The sequence below is a fragment of the Rhincodon typus genome, chromosome 33, assembly GCF_021869965.1.
Source record: "Rhincodon typus isolate 14 chromosome 33, sRhiTyp1.1, whole genome shotgun sequence".
Classification (NCBI taxonomy): Eukaryota; Metazoa; Chordata; class Chondrichthyes; order Orectolobiformes; family Rhincodontidae; genus Rhincodon; species Rhincodon typus.
In genome coordinates this window covers 33,393,116-33,420,052 of record NC_063364.1, presented here as the reverse complement: position 1 = coordinate 33,420,052, position 26,937 = coordinate 33,393,116, and the positions used below count along the sequence as shown (strand labels likewise).

Below are 26,937 nucleotides of genomic sequence, written 5' to 3'. Positions count from 1 at the left end.
TTCTTCAGAAAAGGATTTCTGAAGAAGGGTCTAGGCCCGAAACGTCAGCCTTCTTGCTCCTCTGATGCTGCTTGGTCTGCTGTGATCATCCAGCTCTACACCTTGTTATCTAAGATTCTCCAGCATCTGCAGTTCCTACTATCTCTGAAACAATTTTAACCCCACTGCGAAGCCTCTCCTAAGGATGCCTACCTTGAAGAAGTTACCCTCCTCCCTCCGGAAAAACCTCAGTGAATCTGTCTCCCACTGCAACTCTCTCGTAATCTCTTCGGCCTTGAAACTGCTTGACCACGTCCTGAAGCAAACCAGGTACTACAGCCACATTATCTTTCTTAGTACCTGCCTACGAAACCCTTTCTGAAGAAGGGTCTAGGCCCGAAACGTCAGCCTTCCTGCTCCTCTGATGCTGCTTGGCCTGCTGTGTTCATCCAGCTCTACACCTTGTTATCTATGTTAGATTTTATACTGTTAGAAAAGGGGGCAGGACCTGGTAGAACAGAAACCAAGGTCAGAAATAGGTTAGAAAGATTAATTAACCAAGATGTCATGGAACAAAAAGCAAAGAGGTGGTAAAGTTTGTCGCATAGAACCAGATTGTGTCAAAGGCAGAATAAAAGATATCAGTGTTTGAAAGCAAAAACAAAAATAAGATACAGACTGACATTTGCAAAAAACGTCAAGATGAAGTTATTGAATTCAGTGTTGAGTTTAGAAGGCCGTAAAAGTTCATAATTAGAAGATGAGCTGCTGTTCCTCCAGCTCGCACTAGCTTTCATTGGAACATTGCAACAGGCCAATATAGAAATGTAAGCTTGAAAGCAAGGTGGTGAATTAAAATGGCAAGCAACTGAAAGATTGCTTAGAATGGTAGATGGTGTTGACAATATCTTTGTGGGTAATATGCTGGTGGACATGTATAAGATTAATGGAATTAAGGTGGAAGATTAGAGTACCTCACTTACAGTAGAAATGTATTTCAGTATGGTTGGGGTTAAAGTGTGATGTTGTGATTTCCAGATGTGGAATTTTATACAAACTCTTTCATCTCCTCCTCAAGAACTGGTGTTCAATAACCTCTGCTGAAAAGTAGCATATGTGAGTGGTGCAGAGAACTTTGCTACAATGTCCTGTGTGGTGCAAAAGACTATGACACAGAATTATGCATGAAAAATAACCACTCAGATGAGGCATTAGACAGTTCCCATGGAATCACATAGAGTCATAGAGATATACAGCATGGAAACAGACCCTTTGGTCCAACTCATCCATGCCGACCAGATATCCTAAATTAATCTAGTCCCATTTGCCAGCATTTGGCCCATATCCCTCTAAACCCTTCCTTTTCTTGTACCCATCCAGATGCCTTTTAAATATTGTAATTGTACTAGTCTCCACCACTTCTTCTGGCAGTTCATTCCATACATGCATCACCCTGTGCGTGAAAAAGTTGCCCAGAGAGGAGTGAGTGGGTTCCATGTAAAAAAGAGTTAAGTAACATCTCTTTAAAATGCTCCATATGAAATGCAGGGAATTGTTCTACTTTATATCGAATACCTAACTTTTTTTTTATAGAATCCCTACAGTGTGGAAACAGGCTATTTGGCCCAACAGGTCCACACCGACCCTTCGAAGAGCAGCCCACCCAGACTCATCCACCTCCTGTATCCCCATAACCCTGCATTTCCAGTGGCTAATGCACCTAACCTACACATCCAAGAACACTATGGGCAATTCAGCATGGATAATCCAGCTAACTTGCACATCTTTGGACTGTGGGAGGAAACCAGAACACACAGCGGAAACCCATGCAGACACAGGGAGAATGTGCAAACTCCACACAGTCGCCCAAGGGTGGAATCGAACCCCGTCCCTGGCGCTCTGAGGCAGTAGTGTTAGTCACTGAGCCACCATGCCACCTTAGCGTTTAATCAACCTAGAGTTTTCATTAGGATATAGACACCTTTGTATGCAATTAATTTATAGGTGTTAATTTGAGTGAAACTGCAGGCAAGAAAAGCTCTTTTCCTGTTACATGCTGAGCCTAGTACACTGGGTTGATTTTAATTTGTTTATGTCTGCACCTTTTATATACTCTTGCAAAAGCATTTGCTGAATTTTCATAGAAACTGGTTACCATGGTTATTAAGTTGTCATTTTGCTTTTGATAGCCAAGTATTCTACGTGCAAATATCCAAGGCTTTTAGATGATGGAGCCTAGAATTTTGAGCTTTTCTGTTAAACAGAAGTTGATAGATTCCAGGTTTACTCAAATAGGCAACACTACTTTTAAAAAAAAAACTCAAAGCCTAGGCATGTTTAAATGAGGGCAAATAATGCACACAGGATTGAATTATTTTGGCTTTGAAGGGCAGATTGCCAGAGCTGCCAAAGTTCCAAGCTTCTAGTTGGTCATCTCGAACTAATATGATTTTTTTTTTAAGTCTCCCTCTTCATGAATGAGACTGCAAGTGATTTGTCAAATAATGGATTAATCGTGCTTTAGAAGTGTAAAAACGAGGAACTAGATTGACGCTGAATTAATTTTACAGAGCCCTTATGGCTGCCAAATGGTTAACCTCCAACTTTGAGCTAAATTCGAACCTTAACCTGGTAATTAAAAGACACATCCACGCTGAGTCCGTATTAGTAAACCAAAGGCAAAGTACATTATGGCCAGTGTTCATTAATTACACTGTTTGTTCTAGCATTATGAATGTTTTAATGCAGGTGAGCAAGTTAATATTATTTTTTTAAAATGCAGTTTTCAATGGGCACATGGTTCTGTTGAGATAAATCTATGGTTAAAAATTAATACAGGTATGATTCGTTTTATCAGAGGGTCCTGTAATACAATTAGGATGTCAAACATCATCAACAATTTGAGATGACCTTGGAAAGCAAGGAAGAGATGGAAATAGTATTGGAAGCTGTCCCTAATTTATCTTATCACAGGGCTTGCTCTGGAAAAATATACTCACTTCACTTCTCCAATCAGAAGATATGCAGACATAGTGGTGCATAGACTACTAATGGCAGCTATAAAGAAGGATGAGAAATTGGAACCGGAAGATTCCTTACTCAGCAACAAGGCTTTAACAGAATTATGTCAGCACATCAACAACAAGAACAGGGTGAGTAGACAAATTCCATAGGACATTTTTGTATTCCTTTCTTTTAAAGCATAAACTAATGTCACACATATCATCCTAGTCACGTTAGGGAGTAACGTGAAGGTAGTACAGAAGATGTAGTCTACATGCATTTCAGTAAGGCTTTTGGCAATGTGTTGCATTGTAGACTGAGCAAAAAGGTAACAGCCCATTGGATTCAGGGCAATTTGACAAATTGGTTTAAAAATTAGCTCAGTGGCTGGAGGTAGGTGATGATCCAAGGTTGTTTTTGTGACTCGAAGCCTGTGTTCTGTGGCATACTGCATGGTTCAGTGCTGGGTCTCTTGCTGTTTGTTGTGTACTGGTCTAGACATGAATGTAAGAGGTTTGATTTGTAAGTTTGCAGATGACAAGAAAATCAATGGTGCGGTAAATTGTGAGGAGGAAAACCTTAGGCCACCAGATGATAGACGGGCTGGTAAGATAGGCAAAACAATGGCAAATGGAATTTAATCCTATAAAGTGTGAGGTGATGCATTTTGGAAGGACTATCAAGTCAAAGGAGTACACAATGATTAATAGGACCATAGGAAGTTCAGAGGATCAGAGAGACCTTGGATGCATGTCCACAGATTCTTGAGGGCACTAGAAAAGGTGGATACAGTGATTAAGAAGACATGTAGAGGAGGCTGCTGATTAGGGTGTAAGTAATTATGGGAGCATAGACAGGAAGAGACTTTTCCAATTATTAGAGGGATCATTAAGCGGGGGCAGAGATTTAAGGTTTAGAGGAATGTGGGACTGTACAGAACAGGAATAGGCCCTTCAGCCCACGATGGAATATAAAAGGAGATTTTAGTAAGATTTTTTTTCACTCAGCAGTTGTTGAGTATCTGGAGCTCCCTACCTGGAAGAGTGGTAGAGGTGGCAACCCTCGAGACATTAATTATTTAGTTGATCACTTGTAGTATCGTAGCATACTAGGTTATAGGCCAAATGATGGAAAATGGCACTAGCGCAGATGGGTGCTTGATGACTGATGCTGATACAATGGGACATCTTTCCATGCTGTAAAACTCAGATTCTAATTTTCAGATTATATCATACCGTTGCATACGTTGAGGGGAAATGTTAAACAACCTTTCATTTATGATCCTCTAAAGAGTACTTTCGAATAGCTCTCACTGTCCTCATGATCTACATTTAAATCCAGCCTAGATTAATGGTGCCAGTGAACAAAGAAATTGCCATAATTAGGTTTGAAGTGGAAGTTTTACTCCGCTTACAAGGATGACTTGTTTAGGAAATTGAGACGTTTTGCTCACCCAATGCAGCTGAGAGGTTGGGGTTGAAGCATACTTGAGGTTCAGTGGAACTTGCATCTATTTGTACAAAACCTGACTTGGGAATGCTTGATGTCATCCTTCGGTTCAAAAAGCTAAAATTTTCCACTTTTTGAACAGCAGAATATAAATGATTCAGTAATCAGCGCGTATATCAAGCTTTGTTGGGGAAGTTATATTGTCTTCAGCAAGTAACTACCTTAATTTCCAATGTATGTTTTGCTACCTAGCAAGTTAACTCATTGAGAACATGGAGGCAATGTATTGAGCAGATTCTGAATTCCCCAGAAGAGAGGGAGACCTGTCTCTTGTATGCCAGTCAGTATTTCATTTGAGTCCAGATAATAGCTTGTTTGGTTCAATCATGAAAACGGACTAGAAGAGAAAACAGCTTATAAACAAAGAAAAGATTGTTTAGTTCTCATTAATTTGAGCACTATGAATATTTTATCCCTACTTTTAAAAAAATTTCTGCTGTAAATAATCTGGAAATCATTTAGTAACTCTCTACTAATTGATGTCTGCTGTATTATTGAATTACTTTGTAAAATGGAGCTTTGCATTTAGCTTTTAAAATAAAGAATTCAGTGAATGGAAGCTAGCATAGTCCTCTAGGCACTGACAGTGCATGGTATAAAAGCTATTTTTTTGTACGTGAACCAGTCACCAATTGTTTGGCAGGCAGAGGCCATTCAACAGAGGCTGATAGATACAGCCAGACCTCAAGAGTGCTTACCGAGAGTTCCCAGCTGGAGTAATAAAATTAACTTTACTCTGGCTGATTTCTCTCCTCCCCTGGAAGGTTTGCTGACAGCACTTATTGTCAACTAACTATTTTTGTAGCTACACAAGTCTTTTTGAAGCGGAATTCCACTTGATCAATGTATCAATTCAAAATTTGAGGTCCAAAGGTCCGTAGGAATAGGGTGACAATTCACATGCAGTGACGTTTGAAAATTAAAAAGTTGAATGCTATGGCCTAAACAAATATGTTCTCATTCGATTGTTTCCTAGGCTGCACAATGTGTGCAGAAGCAATCTATTGAGTTATTTCAATGCATGTACTTTAAGGATAAAGATCCTTCTGATGAGCGTTGCATAGCAGATGGCATCATATACTCAATTCGGGCAAATGGCGTGCTGGTATTTGTACCAAGGTAATTTCTGAAATGTTCAATAGCATTTAAAAACTAATCTTGATAAATTGTAGCAATTGCAATTTCTAAATTATTCATGAATCAAAAGTAGCTGGAATGAATACATAAATCCAGAGTTTGCTCATTTTTTTTTAATGCTGTGCCTGACTTGTCACTAGCCTAGCTCTGATTTAGTGTCACATATGAATGGTCAGGGCTACAATATAAAAAAAAACTTGTGTCTGTGTTGCATCTTTCATGTTCTCACTATCCCAAAGTACTTCACAGCCAGTGAATTATTTTTGAGATTTAGTTGTTTTGTTCTGTGGGTAAATGCAACATCCAGTTTGCACAGCAAAGCAGAACAAAGACAACCATATTCTAGTCTGCTAAGTGATCAATAACAGTTGGCCTGGATAACAGAGTTCCCCTGCTCTTCGAAAAGTACGATTACTTTTCTAGTGAATATAGAAGAACCAAACGGAGTCTTGTATCTGACAGTATGACAATCCTTGAACCATAAGAAATAGGGCCAAGAGTAGGCAATTTGGCCAGTTGAGCTTATTCTGTTGTTTGATAAGATCATGGCGAATCTGTTTGTGGCTTTAACTCCACTTTTCTGTCTGTCCCCTATGGATGCCTGCTCAGATCAAACATCTGACCCAACCTTGAATATATTAAATGACTCAATCTCCTGTATACTGAACCATTCTGAAGTTTCTTTTGTTTAAATAATGCAGTGAAACAGAAGTCTAATTTATTCTATTCTACATCATTCAAACCCCACAGTTAACTTGAAACTACAATTTTCTGCCTCAGGGGCAAGCTGGAAAAGTAGTGAGGGGTAATGTTTCATTTGAGCAACGTGTAAGTTCCTGCTCAGGCCATGCACATGTTAGGCCCTGAAAATTAAGATGCATATGAGAGAGTGCAAAAGTGCCCATGTACTTAAAATTGCCCAGGTACTACAAAAAAAAGTTGTGTTTGTCAGGGTGGCCATATAATAGTTGAAGTAGTGGATCAGTTGGTAGCAGTCTCACTGCCCACTCCCACCAATGAGGTTACTACTACACAGTGAGAAGTACTGTCCAGGTAGTCACAACTATAAAGAACTTTGTGAAAGGCACTGAATAAATGTAAATCTCTCTCTTCCCCCATAACTTTACCATTAAACTGACTGCATTAGTTTTTGGCACAAAGGGCAACTGATGACCTTCGTTCAGGCAATGATTTGACTTCAGTAATTTAGTTAATGGACAAATATACTTCATCAAGACTGAGTCATAGAATGACACAACACATCTTCTTCAGCAGAGTTTATTTCTTGTCCATTGAAAGCTAGCAGCTTTGCTGTACTGTATACCTTACTGCATTTTTAAATAATCACCTTCTGTTGTAGTTGGTTTTGCACTTAATTTATTGGTAAAAGTAAATTGAGATGTACTTTGTAAACCAGGTACAGCATAAAAGCTCCAGCATTCCTGAAGAATAAAGAGGGTCTTGTGATCTCAGCACATCCTGATGGGTCCTGTGTCTGGAAACCTGGCTTCCTCAAACGCCTTAGGGACAAAATTATTTCCACTACAGTGGATGGAGGATCAGTTACTTTCTCTCTGTTTGATCACATCACTGTAAGTATACACTTGTATAATTTCTGTCCAGGTGTAAGTATTGAACAGCATTTGAACTAAAAAAGGAAACATCAAATGGAAAAAAAAAATAGAAATGTACAACATTAACAGAAAAAAGGGCCAAAGTCTATTGAGTTTCTCTGCTTGCTCAAGAACTTCAGAAAATGTGATAACTTCTACAAAGAGAATGTGTTTAGAGTGACAGAACCAGTAAGCAAATAGCAAGTGGAATGTTATACCAGTGCTACATGACCATTGCATTAGAAAGTTTATAACAGAAATTCAGTATTTTGTAATTCACTGTCTTTCCCGTTGATTTGTACTTTCACCTGTGTTGTAACAATAGATCATTTGCTCATGTTTACTATCTTCCCTTGCATTCATGGACTGAGTATATAGTTGCTATTTGGTTTTTAAATCAAATGTTCAAATACTTCCCTTATCCTGGAATGTTGCCCAGTATTCATCAACTCCAGACTGATTTGAGTATTTTAAATTTATACTTAAACCAGTTTACAGAGGGTTTGATTAACGTGCTGGTTTTCTAAGTTGATTCCTAATAATTGAGTTTCTGGAGCTAAAATTCTGTCTCCCTTCCTCTTGATCAAAAAGGTAAGAATATCTGAACTCTCATCCCGGTCACATCCTGACAGCATCAAACTGGACATCATCAACAACCAACCTTATAGTAGAACCAACACGGAACCTATGCATGAACCCTCACACAGTTCAAAGACTGACTTGATACGGGATGTAATCAGATCTGTTGAAGAGGCACAACTTGCTCAAGAGCATGCAAAAAGTACATCAGTCAGAGATGAAGATAAGGAATATTGTCAAACCAAGGGCAACAGCCTCTATCTGTTATTAGAAGAAATTAAGGAACTGGCACTTCTGGATGTTACAGTCGGATGATTGCAATAGTTTGGTCAAAAACTTGGGTCTGTTTTAATTTCTTAACCAAAACCACTATTGGAGCAATTTTTGTGATACAATAATCCTGAAAATGGCTGTGGTTTTTCAAGCAAATTTGACAGCAGTTTTACTTCTCTGCCGACAACTGCACTCCAGAAAAATGGCAGGGGCCCACAATTTCATGTAAACCAGCTGTTATCTGTGAAGCTACATAAGCTTATGTAAAAGATTTCAATGCAAATACAAGATGTACAAATATATTTTTCAACAGGATGTAAATATTGTAATTTTTATTCAAGTATGATTGGTACAAATTAAGTAGTATTAAAGTTGAATTTGTCTTTATATCCCTTTCAGGTGTGTTTAAAAATAAAAACTTTTATTGGCAACAGTCTCATCATTAGTGCTTAAGTCCAGTTTGTAACAATTTCTTTCTTCCAAATACATCCAAGACTGATCTCTCTAAGCTCAGTACAAAGACAGAAAACTAAATTGCTCTAACTAGGCCTTAACAAACATTCCAATTCTTTTGAAAGCTTACAATGGAGAACAAAAAGGATATTTTACTCCCAAACTTGGACTCTGTATTTTGAATTACCCAACATCTGCAAAGGTTGAATAGTTTTTAAAGTGATCCTCTAGCTTTAGTAGGATTCTTTCTCCTATATCAGTATCAACTGCAATCAAATAGATTTTTGTATTGGAGTTAGAATAGCATCAAAAGTAAGGGACATCTATATCCGATCCACACTAGTTATGCAGATAGACATAAAAATATTTCGCACAAACTTGTGGTATGAAGTAGGTTGTGTTCCCAAACACCAATTGCACCACTGAAAATGTGGAATGATTATTTTCTACTATACAACCAAATCTTGCCAAATTCTTTACTTTTGCCTTAATGTTTGTTAGACCATCATTCCACTGTCACATCAAAACAAAACCTCAAATAGTAATCACTGGCCAATCTTGATATCACACAATATATTTAATCAACTTATGTTGCAGTTTCTAATCCCTGTACCAGTTCAGAGACATCTCATTTAAGTTAACTGTTCCATGGGCAGATTCTGTGAATCAGTTGTTGCTTCTGGAATGGGTTTGGAAAAATTGTCTTCAATTGTGGTTTCAGATTCATGTATTGATACAGCACAGTCAATTGTTTTGGTTACCTCAGATAAGTGTTCTGAAGTTTCCAAACAGACACCTCCTTCTGTTGGAGACTCCGGCTGCTGAACTGACTTAAAGGATTCCATTTTGGTTGTCTTTTTCAAAGCTTCCATATCTTCTGCATCTAGATCTTCAAAGCTGTCAGTAGGATCTCTCAATATCTTGGCTTGATTTAGTTCAGCAGACTGACTCAAGAACGGAGAATCACTCAGATCTGAAAGAATAAGTAGACCAAACACATTCATACACGCATAGTCCAAATTTTCTGTGTAAAACAAAAGCACAGGCAGATAGCACAAATGGGTAGTGTTTGTGATTCACTCAAAGACTGAGGAAGTTGTCTCATTTGCTTTGCAGAATGCTACGCAAAATGTAAGGTATTGGAAAAAGTACAAATTTTAGTATTTGAACTCTGCAGAAACATTTAAATTTAGAAAGAGTTGACAAATGAATTTTTTGGAGAGCTGAACAAGTTTTCTGAAAAATAGAGATAAGGCAGAGTGGAATTTCACTTCAGTCCCCGATTATATTATATACTGTGCAAAATAACAGTGCAAGAGTTTATTGATGAGAGTTAGCAAAATGCAGAATTAAATCTAAAGTTCAGGTAGTGTTGATTGGCAAACAAAAGGCATGAAACAAAAACAGAAATTGCTGGAGAAACTCATCAGGTCTGGCAGCATCTGTGGAAAGAAATCAGAGTAATCTTTTGGGTCCAGTGACCACTCTTCAAAACAAATCAAATTTTTCTCTTGGTTAAAGAAATGAGAAAGAATAGTAACAGCAGTTCCCTAGTTTCTCAGGGTAGTGTCCTAGGCCCAACCATCTTCAGCTGCTTCGTCAATGACCTTGCCTTCACCATTATGTCAGAAGTGGGGATGACCACTAATAACTGCACAATGTTCAGCACCAGTCCTGACTCCTCAAATACTGAAGCAGTTCAAATGCAACAAGATCTGAACAATATGCAGCCTTGGGCTGAACAAATGCCAGGCAATGACCATCACCCACAAGCAAAAATCTAACCACCGCCTCTTGACATTCAATGGTGTTACCATCACCGAATTCCCTGCTATCAACATCACAAGGTTCACCATTAACCAGAATCTCCCAAATGGACTCTACATAAACAGCTACAAGAGCTAGTCAGATGCTAAGAATACGGAGGTGAGTAATTCACCACCTGACTCCCCAAAGCCTGTCCATCATCTACAAGGCACAAGTCAGGAAGGTGATGGAATACTCTCCACTTGCCTGGATGGGTGCAGCTCCAAAAACATTCAAGAACCTTGACACCATCCAGGACAAGGCAGCCTGCTTGATTAGCACTCCTTCCACAAGCATCCACTCCCTCCACCACTGACGCTCAGTAACAGAGTATACTATCTGCAGAATATACTGCAGAAATTCACCAAAGATCCTCAGACAACACCTTCCAAACCCTTGACCTTTTCCCTCTAGAAGGACAAGTGTAGCAGATACATGGGAACACCATCACCTTGTATCTCCCAAGCCCACACCATCTTGACTTAGAAATATGTCCCTATTCCTTCTTTGTCACTGGGTCAAAATCTAGAATTGAACCCCTAATAGCATTGTGGGTCAACACACAGCAGGTGGACTGCAGCAGTTCAAGAAGAACTACCTTCTCAAGGGCAACTAGGGTCAGGCAACAAATACCGGCCAGCCAGCCACACCCACATCCCATAAAATGATTTTTTTTTTAATTTAAAATAGTTAAAAATCAGGTCAAAAGTGTATGTTTTTCTTTTCAAAACAAAAATGTTGTTATCCCAAGAAACTAAATTACTTTATAAGCTATATCAGCACCTTTTGTTCCATCCACATCTTATCACTTGTTCCATTTACTTAGTGAGTGAGAAAGCATTCGTGTAGGCTGTTGAATTCCAATTTCTCCACAGTGCACAAGATAACTGTATCTTTTTAAGACATTTTTCAGAGAAAGGAAATCTCCCTCTTCTCCTTTTCAAATTGATTAGAGTCAGACTATGGACTGATCTAACCTATTTTAAGCATTGAAATTAAAGTAAGTTGACTGTATTGAATTCCATTAGAAAACACACTAACCATTAGAAGACATCTGGTTTGTTGGCTCAAGTTTTGCTTGTCGTCTCTGAAGCGCAAGTTGCTTGTTCCTTTCGATCCTAAGATGCTGTTCCTCAGAGAGTGTGCTTGAGCTTGGAGTAGGTTCTGCAGCTGATTTGCTAGGCAATGGACTGAATGAAGTTTCTAAGTTCTCGATTTGGAGTTCATTCTCAACAACTGTAATTAAATATTATTTCAAAAGGAGGATTTTGTATTTGTCCAATTTATCATAGCTCAAAAAAATACTATTCTTCTGATGCCTGTGAACATATCTATAAAATAACTGAATTTAGCAACCAAGACAAATATAGTTCCTGTCTCCGATGAGTTAATTTAAAACAGGATTCCTGTTCCTGGTTACTATCTCTTTTTCCCTCCCCATGCTACAAAGAGTAGATGTGTATTAATGCATGAGGGCAGCATTGATGCCGTCAGACTGAATAACCCACAGATATTTCATTCTCAACATTTACACAATAAAGGCCTTTTGGGGATATTTGGTGCCTGCAGAACTGGGTTCAGCATTGTAGTAATGGAAATCCACAAAGCTCTTCTGGGTAAAAGCAGTGTTTAAAGATGGAAAACATATCCTCGGTTTGATCTTTATGAAGTTACAGGTTGTCAGACATTAATTTGTAAGTCATAACCAGTCTATGCTCCTTGGGCTAAATAGGAGAGATACAAATGGGTTCCTATTCTTTATCACAAAGCAGTATTCTTATTCTTATATGATCTTATCCAAGATGAAGTGCAAGTGACTTCTTGGGACAGACAGCAAGAGATTTTTTTTTTGTAAATAATAGGGCTCAGAGATTGCACTGTCCGGCTAGACTTCATGATGAATGAAGAGAACGTTACGATTTGAAAATCACTTAAACAAAGGGAAATAAAGGATCAGAGATGACTCAAATGTTGGAAAAACCACCACATAGTGGTTGGGCTAGAATGATTTCACTGATGCCTAAACACTTCCTCACCCCAATCCCCAAAAAACACATCGTACTGTTCAGTGGATTAAAAAAAATGCTATGGTTAAAGCCTCAGCATCAGATATAAACCTTTGAAGTTTTAGTATATTTACTGGAAACCATACTGTAAAATTCTTCATTAAACTTTGATTTAGATGGGAAAAATAATAAAAATTTTGAATGAAGATTCGAAAAGAGCACTTGCCTTCTTTGGAAATAAAGTCTTCATGTGTAATGGGGATATCGAGTCGAATTTTCTTCAAGCAAGTCTGGAATATAAAAATGACAAATATAAACTGCAGGAAAGGTCATTGACATGAAACTTTAATGCTGGCTTGCTCTCTCCACATGTAACATTCTGTTGCCAAGTGTTTCTAGTGAATTCCCTCGAGAAAAATGTAGATATTTAAGCGAAAATGAGCAAATACAAAAATGAATCTCTTAATGATGTTACATAGGAGACTGCATGAGACCTTAATTCTGATCAGTTTTCAAACTGAACTGGGAAACTTTAGAAACACCCTTTATAGCCACCTTGTGGCTGGAGATTCAAACTACTTTGTGACAATTTGCAAAAGTGAACAGGAAATAATAATGCAACAGTTTACCATGCAAATGTTGGCAAAAAGCAAGACCACACATCATAGATAAGAGGCATGTTCATGGTCAAATAAGAGGGCTACTACTGTGCGCCATATCACACAGCACATTGTTTTACTCTTCATCTAAACAGAGCATATTTAGGACAAAGAGGGAATAACCTTAAACATAAAAATTAACAACCTCTTGATAGAGGAAAACTAAATCGGATCAACTGCAACTCAATATAATAAGACTATCTCGCCATTCCAAAACCAGATACTCTTTATTAAACACATTTTTCTTTCTAATCAAAGCAGTAGTTTACAAAGTCTTAACTACAGATCAAATATTATTGCTCCCATAAATTTAGCATGCAGGAGTCCCATTTCCCTACATTCCAAACAGGCCAAACATTGACCAGACAGATCTATTGAAAGAGTGGAGATTGTTAGGTGTCTCACCAGCCAGTTAATTTGCTTCAAAATAAATACAAACTGCCACATTAGTAGAACTGTATTGCTGAGTTGCATTGTCAAGACATGCACGAGTTGTTGACAAAAGCACAAGCTACTCTTGTAATATTCCAAGTGCCCTGAAATGACCAATTGGCAGAGGCCTGGAAGTAGAAGCCAACTATTGTGTGTGCAGTTAATGAAGCAAAGAGATAACAATCACCTAATCTGGTGGTAACCAAGGAATAAACATTCACATGGACACAAAGAAGCCATCTTCAAATAGTGCCATGAGATGTTTTCCTTCCATGACAGGATTAGTGTTATAACTACATCCCTTCTTACTTCGTCTGACAAGAGTGCAAGCATAGGCTGTACATCTCAGCAAAAGGAACAATTCTACTGACATTCCTCACCAACTAATACTAACAAGTAGGCAGTACTGGGATCGATTTCCTCACAGCCATCACAAAATCTCAGAAACATATGTCACACAAGATAGCCCTTTGGCCTATCTTGTCTGCACCAGCTTTCCAAATGAGCATGATGACTTAGCACCTTTTGTAGCAACTCATTCAGTGTTTCTTGCTAAAAGTAAATGGTAAATGGCTGTGAATTGTTACGAAAATCCATTTTCTGAAACAAAATGCATCACAAAAAGGAGGAAGGACAGAAAATAAATAAGCAATATTAAATACCTGAACTTCTTTTTTACTACCCAAGACCTCCACTTTTTCAATAAATTCTGCAAATTGCAATTTAGGGTACAGCCTATGAGCCCAATGCTCCATTTGCCAAAGAAGGGTCTTCACATCTTCACTCTTAACACAGTGGGAAGAGAGAACAAAACACATTATGTAAACAATGTAGAGGATTAAAGGCCAAAGCCAAATACAATGCAATAGGCCAAGGGAAGAATTCTCTGCCTAGCTTCACTCACCAAAACCACCAATGGGGGATTTTAATTTAAGTGGTAGTAAATAGAACCTAAAATTGCAAACCCCTGACACAATCAACCTAATTTTAGAACGAACAAAACCCAAACTTTGTTGTTTTTGTGCAGTCCTGGACCCTCTACTCCCAGTGCACTGACAAATAAAATCTCTGTTCATATCTTAACAAAGGATAGGTTAATGCTCTAAGTTTAAATCTGGGTGGTTCTGAAATGTGAAACTAACTTTGTCTTTCAGAAACTGGTGTTATTTAGAGTCCCAGCTGTCTGTTTTAATTAGTAAAATCCATCCTGTTTCTTACATATATGGCCATTAAGCAAGTGAAGTGTAATCCTGGAACATCAGCACTATTGCACACACTGCCATCATGTAATGAATGCATTCACTGTTTCCAATGTATGCTATTGCATCATCATTGTGTTAATTCACTTTTTAAAAAAAAGTTATAGTGAAAAGTTATACCCAAACCAAAAAGCATAACTGCCTATAACAGCATTTGAGGCATCATACATCATGATAACGTACCAGAATACAAAGGGATCAGTGCTCCCAAGTTATTACCAAGTGAAAAGCAAGAAGAAAAGAATGCTGAACCTATATAGGATTCTGCATCAAACTTGGCATTTAAGTTTCTGGGCAGAAAGCTGAAGTAAAACTCATGACTCATGATAACTGTCTCTGCTCCAATTATCCACTATTCCCATCAATATTAAATATTCATGAAATAGCTTAAAGCTCAAAAGATTTACAAAACTGTATTTGATCTGCAAAAAGGATCAGCATGAATGAACACTTCTTGAAACGTGCTTAATCTGCACTCCTGATAGCAGCTGTGTCTCATAGCAATGTCAATTTAGTTTGTTTTATTTTCCAAAGTGCTATCCTCTGCACCAACTTGTCTGTAAGTTCACACAAGAACAACCATGACACTAGAAACATAGACAGGAGCAGGAGGTAGGCTCTCAAGCCTGTTCCATCATTCAATGTGATCATTGAACTCAATACCTTGACCACTCCTGCCTCATATCCCTTGATGCTTATCGCCACAAGAGCTATATCTACTTCCTTCTTGAAAACACAATGTTTTGGCCTCAACCACTTTCTGTGATAGCAAATTCCACAGGCTCACCACTCTGGTGAAGAAATTCCTCCTTATCTCAATCTCAAAAGGTTTACCCCCTTATCCTTAAACTACAAACCCTGGTTCCAGACTCTCCCACCATTGGGAACGTCCTTCCTGCATCTAACCTGTCAAGTCCTGTTAGAATTTTATAGGTTTCTAAGAGATCCCCACCTCATTCCTGTAAACTCCAATGAATACAACACAAACCAACTCAATCTTGCCTTATACATCAGTTCTGCCATCCCAGAAATCAATTTGATAAACCCTCACTGTATTACCTCTGTAGCAAGAACATCCTTTCTCAGATAAGTAGACCAAAAAACTGCACAATATATTCCAGATGTGGCGTCACCACTGCCCTGTATAAATATAGCAAGACATCCTTGTTCTTGTACTCTAATCCTTTTGCTACACAGGCCAACATACAGGTTGCTATCTTTACTGCCTCTTGCACCTGCATGCTTACTTTCAGTGACTGGTACAAAAGGACACCCAGGTCTTGTTCGACATTCCCCTCTTTCAATATACACCCATTCAAATAATAATCTGCCTTCCTACTTTTGCTACTAAAGTGGAAACTTCACATTTCTCCACATTATGCTGCATTTGCCACATATTAACCCACTCACTCAGCCTGTCTAAATCACACTAACATTTTTGCATCCTCCTCATAGCTTACCCTTCCATCCAGCTTTGTGACATCTGTAAATTTGAGACACTACGTTTGGTTCCCTCATCTAAATCAGTAAGATATGTAGCAATAGCTGGGGTCTGATCCCTGCCCTATCTCTCTAGGTAAAGTGCAAAGAATGACATAATCCCCGTCACAAGGAGTCAACGCTTCAAGAAAGGTTTGGAGCAACAGAAAGTACAAATATATTAACATTACATTTGCAATGACTGGCTTATAATAAGAACAATCACTATTGTATTAAGAATGAGAGCAAGAACTGCAGAAAAATGTAAAACTGGCAATTTGTTCAATGAACCAACAATGGTGATGACTGTAAGAAATAGCGCTTTGATACAGGAAGAGGGCTCTTCCATGGATTACATTTAGAAACATGTTTGTGCACAGAAAAATAACAAGTTTCATTTATATAGCGCCATTACATAGTAAAACATCTCAAGATGCTTCACAGGAGCATTATTAAACAAAATTTAATCCGATCCACATAAGGAGATATTAGTATAGGCAACATAAAGCTTGGTCAAAGCGTTTGGTTTTAAGAAGCATCTTAAACAAGGAGAGAGCACACTAATTTTTTTTTCTTTATTCATTCATGGGTCAGGGCATCACTAGCTGGGAAGCATTTATTGCCCATCCTTGATTGTCCAGAAGGCAGTTAAGAGTCAACCACATTACTGTGGGTCTGGAGTCATATGTAAGCCAGACCAGGTAAGGATGGCAGTTTCCTTCCCTAAGAACATTTGTGAACCAGGTACGTTTTTCTGACAATCGACAATGGATTCACGGTCATCATTAGATGCCTAATTCCAGATATTTACTGAACGCAAATTCCGCCATCTGCCGTGGTGGGATTCGAACCCACGTCCTCAGGACATTATCTGAGTCTCTGGATTAACAGCCCAGCAATAATACCACTAGGCCATCGCCTCCCCCAGTTGGTTTAAATTTCAATTTCAACAATTTTACAGCCTAGAGCCTCGGGCCTAGACAGCTCAAAGTACAGCCACTAACAGCGGATTGATTAAAATCAAGAATGTGCAAGAAGGTGGAATTGGAGCACAGAGAGTTTAGAGGTTTATGATGATCGAGGAAGTTGCAAAGATAAGAAAGATAAGAAATTTAAAATTCGGGCTCCTAATCAGGCAGAGGAATCTTCATTTTTCTGCCTTACCTCGTGTCCTTTGCCTTTAAACCGAACATTATTGAATAGATTCCGTAAAGCTGGCAATCCTCGATCCGAAGTCAATCTTTTATGCAGAGAAAAGGATTTGGTAAAACTCAGATCTCAAATAGTTATACAAGAACTCAATATCAGAAATGCTAAAAACAGTATATTATGAAATACCACAATGGGCCCCATTGAACCCAGAACATATTCCAAGACAAGATAATAAAGTGGATAAAGTTATTCTCTGAAAAAGAGAGAGTTGTTGGGATATTGAAAAATTCTGTTTGGGTTGCATGAGAATGTAGTGGAGGGAGGTGGTGTGTGGAATAGAGAGACATCAAAGAGTTGGGGGACAAAACATTTCAGTGTGGGGGTAGAGGAGGGGTTATGAGTGAAGTGGGAGATGGTAACTACTGTGAAAGTCAAATGGGTGGAGATTTGAAGAGCATTTCTTTAGGACAGGGCAGCATGGTGGCTCAGTGGTTAGCACTGCTACCTCACAGTGCCAGGGACCCAGGTTCAATTCCACCCTCGGGCGACTGTCTATGTGGAGTTTGCACATTCTCCCCGTGTCTGCATGGGTTTCGTCCGGGTGCTCCGGTTTCCACCCATAGTCCAAAGATGTGCAGGCTAAGTGGATTGGCCATGCTAAATTGCCCATAATGTTCAGCGATGTGTAGATTCGGTGGGTCTGAGTGGGATGCTCTGAGGGTCGGTGTGGACTTGTTGGGCCGAAGGGCCTGTTTCCACACTGTAGGGATCATGTGACATGATGGGCATATGTCATGGGGACACTGTGCCAAGCCCAGGAACGTCCAATCACATTCTCCCTTCCACAGTTGTCAGTGCTGCCTCTGGGGATCAGAGGAACATGGGAACCTAACCATAATGATGCCCAAAAAAAAGTGGGGGGTCGGTAAACATGGTATGAGCCACAATGAAGACACATGGAACCCACATTAGTGAATATCCCTTAGCAAGACAAAGTTAACTGGTTCACTAACGTCCTTGCCAGGTCTGGCCTACATGGGACTCCAGACCCACAGAAATATGGTTGACTTTTATCTGCCCTCTGAAATAACACAGCAAGCCACTCAGTTCAAGGACAGTTAGGGATAGACAACAAATGTTAGCTGTGACACATCCCATGAAAAAATAAAGAGGGGGGAAAAAATGACCTCTGAACAAATTCAGTATTTAACTTCACCACAAAATCACAACAGAATTGTATTCAGTAGCCTGCTGTCCCCGATCCACCTCCAGATACCTCAACAAGTCATTGGATAACCGTAATAAAATAAAGTGACTAAAAAAAGCATCCATCACCCAGCACATCACCAGGTGCATTTTGTATTGAACTATTTTGCAATATGGGAAATGCGGTATCGTATTTGCACACAGTAAGCAACAAGTAAAATAAACAGATAATCCTCTCAGAATACTACGAGAACTCGCCCATTTTCTTTCAAATAGAACCATTAGATCTTTTATGACTACTAGAGAGGGGAAATGGGACCTTAGTTTACCATATCTGAAAAATGCACCTCCAACAACTGCACCCTCTGACCTGCATTAGAATGTCATGTTAGATTGTAGATATTTTCTAATCAACCTGTTCAGAAATGTTATGCCACATATCTCTAGCAGGTGGGACTTGAAACTGGGCTTCTAGGCTCAGAGGTAAGGACATTACCACCACAACAGAACAGCCTCAAGCCTTGGAGTGGAGCTTGAACCCATCCAACAGAGAAAAGAAAGCACTTACTGTGGCACCTGTTAGATTGTAACCACCAGTTGTTGCTACATCAATGGTCTCAGTGTTGCTGGGCTAGAAGGAGGAGGCCAAATCCAAGGGTCCCACAGCCAATCACTAACAAGTAACTGCTGCTGAAATGATAATATAAAGGTAAGGGCTGTGCCAAATGGTCCTCAGTCCCTCAGGATCAGTAGCCCGGAAATAATAGATACAAGACACAGCAGTAGCTGCAAACAGCTTTGCCTGACTCCCAAATACCTGGAAAGAAGTTCTACTGGCAACTTTTTTCTCACATCTCAATTTTAGATTTTACACTCAATTGATACTTTACAAAAAATGTTATTTTCACCAACAGGGGCTTTGGGCAGGTCAAATGAGAAGCTATGATTGCAATTCCTCCAAGTCTCCTCACTGTGCCAAGCAACGCCTGGGAACGGATTATATCAACAATACTGGTCATAGGACAAACCAAAGTTGAAATTTTAGTTACCGCTGAGCGTCCAGTTTAAGCCGTGGTCCTTTCACACCTTTCCTGAGAACTACAGGCTCTTTGGATGGATTTCCTTCCTGCCTGTTTTCCTCATCTGAGAGGTCAAACCAAAAACAACCAACAGATTAATAACAATTAGGTGTAATCATGCAATGGCTTTGTTAATGGACGAGTAATCCTGGGAACATTATGGATTTTTCTGGGTAATATGTTGGAGTGGTTACAATGATGGAGTTGGAAATCTATCATCACACAGTTTGAATCTTGCCAATTATTTCTCCTCTACATCTGTAGAAATTAGCAAGTAGCAGTTAGGAAGTGTGTTGCATACTAATATTAGTACTAATATTTCAATCCCTTTGGCGCCTGAAATTGTTTAAATGAGGCAATCTCTGAAAAAATTACTCCTAATTCAAAGTGACCATAATATCCCACAAACAGCCTCAGAATATAATTTTTGTTTGTACAGTGATATAATATGAAGCAGCTACAAGGACATACTAACAAAACCCTAGACATTAACACAGGAAGCCATTCACCCATCAATGTCAGCTCTTTGCTACAGCAATCCAAAAATATCCTCGTTTAACTTTGTTCTCATATCAATTATCAAATAATTACAATGCCCTATACTTTTATGTCATCTTTTATTTCAAGCATTTACCAAATTTTTCCCTGAACGTTAATGAGTAAATGTTAACATTCAAGACGGAACTCTATTACTAAATTAGAAGCAATGTGGAAAGATACAGGGAAAAGGCAGGAGAATGGCACCAAGTCAGAATGGTCATTTAAGAGCCAGTACAGGCATCAATGGGCTGAATGGCCTCATGCACCATAACAATTCCCTGATTCTGTAACAATATCAGAAATACTATTACAACTTTTATCACACTTATATACACCAAATGATTTATTTTTCAATGTTTAATTCTATTCATTATTTATCCTTAAACTTTTAAATATTTTTATATTTGACAACATATTGCTGACCCAGGGATCAATTTTCTGAATTGTCTGACCAGCCTGACCTTATTGTAGAAAAGCCAGTCAGTTCCTCCTGAACTGCGATTGTCAGCCTGCGCAACATTATGGATAACTGATCTCATCCTGGAGAGGCAGGGATTAATCAAGAATAGTCAGGATGGTTTTGTTAAGGGGAGGTTATGTCTGACCAATTTGATTGGCTTTTTCAAAGAGGTGACCAGGTGTGTAAATGACAACTATGTTTTTGTCATAGTCCCATAGAATCCCTACAGTGTGGAAGCAGGCCATTTGGCTCATTTCGTCCACACCAACCCTCCGAAGAGCATTCCACCCAGACCTATCCTATCCTATCCTTGTAAACCTGCACTTCCCATGGCTAATCTACCCAGTGTATACATCCCTGGACACTACGGGCAATTTCCCATGGCCAATCCACCTAAACTTGCACATCCTTTGGACTGTGGGAGGAAAGTGCAGCATCTAGAGGTAACCCACACAGACACAGAGAGAATATGCAAACTCCACAAGACAGTCACCCAAAGCTGGAATTGAACCCAGGTTCCTGGTGCTGTAAGGCAGGAGCACTAACAACTGAGCCACCATGCTGTCTCTTTGAATTTACAGCAAATCTTTTGAAGAGGACCCACATGGGAAACTGAAAGTGAAGGTAATAGCCCACAGGACCCAAGGAAATTGGCAAATTGGATCTGCCATTGGTTAAGTGGCAGGAAGCAGAGGGAAATGGTTGAGGAGTATTTTTCCGGTTGGAAACCGGTGTCTAGTGGTATCCCACAAGGGTCAGTTTTGGGGCTCTTGTTTGTAGTTTATATAAATGATTTAGACTTGAATGTAGGAGGATCGATCAGTAAATTCACAGATGGTAAAAAAATTGTTGAGGTGGTATATAGTGAGGAGGATAGCCTTAGCTTACAGGAGGACGTAGACAGGACGGTCAGATGGGCTGATCAATCCGGATAAATGTGAGATGATGCTGGTCACACAAGGCAAGGGAATACATGAAGATCAGTAGGATCCTGAAAAACACTGAGGATCAGGGGACCTTGGAGTACATGTCCAATGGTCCATTAAGGTACAGGATATGTGGATAAAATGGCTAAGACAACATATGGGATGCTTGCTTTTATTAACTGAGACGAAGAATTTAAGAGCAGGGAGGTGATGCTGGAACTGTATAAAATGTTGGTAAAACCACAGCTACAGTATTGTGTGCTGTTCTGGAATCTATATAATAGTAGGGATGTGACAGCACTGGAGAGGGTGCAGAGGTGATTTACCACAACTGGTAAATGAAACTGGAGAGTTTCAGTTATGATGAGAGACTGGACAGACAGCAGTTGTTTTCCTTAGAGCAGAGGAGATCAAGAGGAGTCATGATAATGACATATAAAATTATGAGGGTATAGATAGGGTAGACAGGAGAATTTTGCCCTTGATGGAGGTATCAATAACTAAGATGCATAAATTTAAGGTAAGCGGCAGAAAGTTTCGCGGAGTTGTGAGGAAAAACCTGTTCACCCAGAGGGTGGTGGGAATCTGGAACTCACTGCCTGTAAGAGTGGTAGAAGCTAAAACCCTTAGACATTTAATTAGTATTTAGATGTGCATTTGTGACACCAAGCCTCAAAGGTTTAGCCAAGTGCTGGAAAATGGAATTAAAAGTTAGAAGCTTGTTTCTGTAGATCTCTATGATTTTCTAATAACGACTAAACTGGTTGCTGGAATGGACACTGAGCAACTCAGCAGGAGATCTGCTAGAGTCTGCATGCTTCATATTGCTAAAGGATGACAGTCATGGGATATGGTGGTAAATTATTTGTAACTGGTCTAAACCTGATAACGGTCAATCTATTTTTTTCAACCCTACTTTATATATCCACATATATCATTGCCTCCTTACTATCCCATTCTTGAGTATTTCTGAAAATCAACAGACACGGTTCTGAAGTTCTTGTTTAGCACTCAAAAGGACAAACACAACAATACAAAATTTCAAAGGGAACAAATATTTATACTACATATGAAAAGGCTGCTAAGTAGATGGTAAGTGACTTTTGATTGGTGTGGTGTGACCGTAGTGAATGCACCAGGAAACAGTTGCACCCATGTTTTTCTTTAATTGAAAAAGGCACAATGCATGAAAATATACTGTTTGTCGAGACAAGGTCCTGCATACAGATGTATGTAGCTTCTAGAAAACTAGATGGCAGCATGATGGCTCAGTGGTTAGCACTGATGCCTCACAGCACCAGGGACCCAGGTATGATTCCAGCCTTGGGTGACTTTGTGTGGAGTTTGCACATTCTCCCCATGTCTGTGTGGTCTCTTCTGGGTGCTGTAGTTTCTTTCCACGTCCAAAGATGTGCATGTTGGGTGGATTGGCCATGCTAAATTGCCCATAATGTCCAGGGATGTGGCTAGGTGGGTTAACCATGGTAAAAGCAGGGTTATGGGGATAGGATAGGGCTGTAGGTGAGATGCTCTTTGGTGGGTTGTCACAGACTTGATGGGAAAAATAGCCTCTATCTGCACTGTCCACGATTCTAAGTGAGCCACATTTTGAGCGTGATTATCTTGGTTGCTACTGTAATTCTTAGCACACTTGGGATTGTTTAATAAATGCTATCCTATTACAGAATCACAGCCAAATTTGGACACTTAGTGAACAGCCAAAGAAACATATTATTTGGTTACAATCCACCAGTTGTTGGGATATATGATCTATGTATATGGCACTACACTTGCTTTTCAGCAATACTCAAGTTCTGTATCAACAAGCAAATATTTCATTTTTCCAACCTAGCCTCTGATACCTTGCGAGAAAGGCTCTGGGTGTTGACCGCTAAATAAAAAGATGATCAAGTGCAAAATGTGAATTGAGGGGAGAAAAATATAAAAATTTTATATGGGAAGTTTGTCCTCTCCAAACTAAATATATCCCTTTTCCTTTTAATATTCATTCTCAGCATGCAAGCATCACTGGCAAAGCCAGCATTCATTGACCAGAAAGCAGTAGAGAGTCAACTACATTGCTGTTAGTCTAGAGTCATATGTAGGTCAGACAAGGTAAGGATGGCAGTTTTCTTCCCTGAAGGACATTAGTGAACCAGATGGGTTTTTCCTGACAATCAACAATGTTTTCATGGTCATCATTAGATTGTTAATTCCAGGTTTTTATTAAATTCAAATTCCATCATCTGCCATGGTAGGATTCAAACCCAGTTCCTCAAAACATTACCTGGGTCTCCAGATTAATAGTCTAGCAATAATACCACTATTCTTGTGAAATTAAAGAAACACAGTGCTGCTCAATTCACTGACAAGGCCCTCCACAGAGGTAGTACTGATCTTTAAATTAGTACAATAAATTAGGACCCATCAAGTACCAGGAACGAAGAGACCATAATGATAAATTTATATTTCAGTCTTCTTGCCTGATTGTTTTTGCAAATTATATAGAAATTAGTGTTCACACTTTGACCTTGCTGTTAGCCATTTCCACCGTAGATCAATTAGTTACTGAGAACATAAATGCCATGTCTAGGTTTAATAAGCTGAAGGTCTTATTCCTAGTTTCAGATTGTTTCATTAAATAGACATTTTATTTCCTGCATTCCAATTTTTTGATCTAGAGGAAGGTATCGTATTTTGTTCTGTACAATTGAAATAAAAGCTAGCATACTATTGTAATGGGGCTCAGAATCAAAATAATTTCACAACTACCCACAAAATGTAATATAATTCGAAACCGACTTACCTCCATCAGAAGCTCCACCATCTGCCACTTGTCCAGGGGATGATGGAGGAGGAAGAGGTGGAAAGATTTCATCTTCCGAGTGATCATAGTCAGGAATATCGGACAAACTATTTTGCAAAGTGTCACTCATCACAGCAGCTTGTCCTATTCACTTTACAAAATTAAATGAGAATGGTAAAACCATTGTATCATTGATGTCATTATTTAAAATGATATGATGGAGTTAGTTTCATTCCAATATTTGTTTGTATAATTTTATTATTTGGTGTTTGCCATCCAATAATGTTTGGACAAAAAGACAGTCAAATAAGGCTTCTCATTATTCTCTCCCCATGTTTCTATGCAGCATCCTCATTGACCAAGGGTTTCTAAACATAGCTTATGGCTTGATAGAAACAGGAGGTCAGATGAGGAAGCAGGTCCCAAGAATCACCTCAGCCTGTATGGGAACACCATAGCAAAGGTCATAGATCACAGAATCTCTACAATGTGGAAACAGGCCCTTCGGCCCAATAAGTCCACACCGACCCTCACAGCAACCCACCCAGACCCAGACCCAGACCCATTTCCCTATAACCCACCTAATCTACACATCCCTGTGTAGGTACAACACAGAAAGCAGCCATTTAGCCCATAATGTCTGCACTAGCTGAGTTAAATTGCTGCCCATTCTAATCCCAGTTACCAACATCTGGTCCATAGCCTTGCAGGTTCCAGCACTTCTCATGGAGATCCAAGTTCATTTTAATTGAGTTGAGAGTTTCCACTTCACCCACAAAACTGGGCAGTGAATTTGAAACACTCACCATTCCCTGTTCACTCTTTCGAAGCCCCTCATTATTTCGTACACCTCAGTTTTCTCTATTCTAAAGGAAAACAATCCTAACCCATTTAGTCTTCCCTCACAGCTGAATTTTTCAAGCCCTGGCAACATTCTTGTAAATCCCCACTGTACGGTCTCTACAGCAATAATCTCTTTCCTGTAATGTGGTGACCAGAACTGTACACAAACCTCCAGCTACTGCCTAACCACTGTCTTATATATTCATACTCCAGTATTCAATAATTTGGCCAATGAAGGAAAACATCCCATATACCTTCTTAACGATGTTATCTAAACGTCCTACCACCTTCAGGCACCTGTGGATATGCACTCCAAGGTCTCTCACTTTCTTTACCCCTCTCAAGACCCTCACTTAATCGTGTATTCCCTTGCTTTGTTTGCCCTCCTCAAATACATAACTGTGCGAGTCTCCAGATTGAATTCTATTTGCCACTTTTCCACCTACTCAACCAAACCACTGATACCATTGGTATCAATTACAGTACAAGTTTGTTCTAGTGCCAAATGCACTAGAACAACTAAATCCCTCTTCGCCTGGAATTGCCACAGTCGTTCTTCATGTAAGCTATACCTTGCTTTTTTCATTCTTCCTACCACAGTTAACAATTTTACATTTTCCCCACACTGAATTCTACATACTAGACGTGAGCTCATTCACTCGACCTATCAACAGCCTTCTGCAAACTCCTATGTCCTCTTTATCACCTGGTACAGGCACAATGGGCCAAGGGATGTTTTTTCTGCCTTGTAATGATTCTGTGACTACGCTTCGAAGAAAACTTATTTTATTGTGGAAGACTTTGCAACGTCCTGCAATCATGAAGATTGTTGCAGAAAACAAGTTTGTTTTTAAAGAAGCGATCAACCTCAACAGTGAAAATTTTGTTTACGGTCATTATAGAACATCCGCTACCACAAACTTTGTGTGCGCAGGCGCATCCACGGCGCGGCCGGGGCTCCTGCGCAGGCGCATCCACGGCGCGGCCCGGCCTACGCAGGCGCAAGCTGCCTAATATTCCTCCAGATCCAACCTCGTTAAAAGTTAGAGAAATCCTGGCTCCGAACCTGAGCAAACTTTAACTCCGGTTTTTGTGCAGTATGTTTCAATAAACGCATAATAAACTACTTTCCTAAGAACATGAAGGAAAATTGGTGTATAACGTTACTTTTAAACTCTGAAAACTCTATTACATCTACTGAAATGTCTGAAAGCGCCTTCTCTTCAAAATATAACTTACCGAATGACAATAAAATTAACAGGAATTTAATTTTGTTTCTGTTAAAAAGAAATGACTCCTTTTCCGCTGCAGGATCCAAAGCGCGCGCTCCGCTGTCCGGCCAATCAAAGGCTCAGGATAGCCCGTGTTCACCCACACGTATAGCCAATCAGAGCACAGCTTACACCCCGGCCAATCACCAACTGCCGGTGCTCGAACCAATCAGAGACGGGCCTAGGCGCTCCATAGGCTGAAATGTCAAAAGATTTCCTGAGATAACAAGGTGTAGAGCTGGATGAACACAATAGGCCAAGCAGCATCAGAGGAGCAGGAAAGATTTCATTTTTGTTTAGGAGTAGGGATGATGATAGGAAGGGAGGAATTGAGGGAAGGTGATAGGAGAGGATGAGGGGAGTTGGTGGGGAATTGGGGGGGAAGGTGATTGAGAAAAGGGAGGGGGGGTTCTTGAGGCGATTGGGTGTTGGGAGAGTGGGTTGTTAGGGACGGGGAATGGTTATGG

At 39.5% G+C, this 26,937-nt stretch overlaps 2 protein-coding genes across 10 annotated transcripts in view; one reads left to right on the top strand and one right to left on the bottom strand.

Moving 5' to 3' along the window:
* Window positions 1-8,524, top strand: part of dis3l (DIS3 like exosome 3'-5' exoribonuclease) — a 48,008-nt gene extending 39,484 nt beyond the window's left edge. For all 5 annotated transcript variants that reach the window (XM_048616001.1, XM_048616000.1, XM_048616003.1 and 2 more), the window contains 4 exons: window positions 2,953-3,131; window positions 5,468-5,610; window positions 7,046-7,220; window positions 7,833-8,524. In XM_048616001.1, the coding sequence (XP_048471958.1) occupies window positions 2,953-3,131; window positions 5,468-5,610; window positions 7,046-7,220; window positions 7,833-8,135 (800 nt within the window). In that variant the 3' untranslated portion in view covers window positions 8,136-8,524. The remainder of the gene's footprint in view (window positions 1-2,952; window positions 3,132-5,467; window positions 5,611-7,045; window positions 7,221-7,832) is intronic.
* On the bottom strand, window positions 8,411-26,552 carry tipin (timeless interacting protein). 5 transcript variants are annotated; one of them, XM_020523173.2, is made up of 8 exons: window positions 26,439-26,552; window positions 24,357-24,507; window positions 19,595-19,688; window positions 17,352-17,427; window positions 14,112-14,234; window positions 12,585-12,648; window positions 11,394-11,588; window positions 8,411-9,519 (listed from the first exon to the last, which is right to left on the bottom strand). In XM_020523173.2, the coding sequence occupies exons 2-8, from the start codon at window positions 24,484-24,486 to the stop codon at window positions 9,179-9,181; spliced, it is 1,023 nt and encodes a 340-aa protein (XP_020378762.1). In that variant the 5' UTR covers window positions 24,487-24,507; window positions 26,439-26,552; the 3' UTR covers window positions 8,411-9,178. The 5 variants fall into 5 exon arrangements, with proteins under 5 accessions (XP_020378762.1, XP_048471962.1, XP_048471964.1 ...); XM_048616005.1 differs by lacking the exon at window positions 26,439-26,552 and adding an exon at window positions 26,091-26,163; XM_048616007.1 differs by lacking the exon at window positions 26,439-26,552 and adding an exon at window positions 26,121-26,138.
* Window positions 26,553-26,937: the final 385 nt, after the last annotated feature.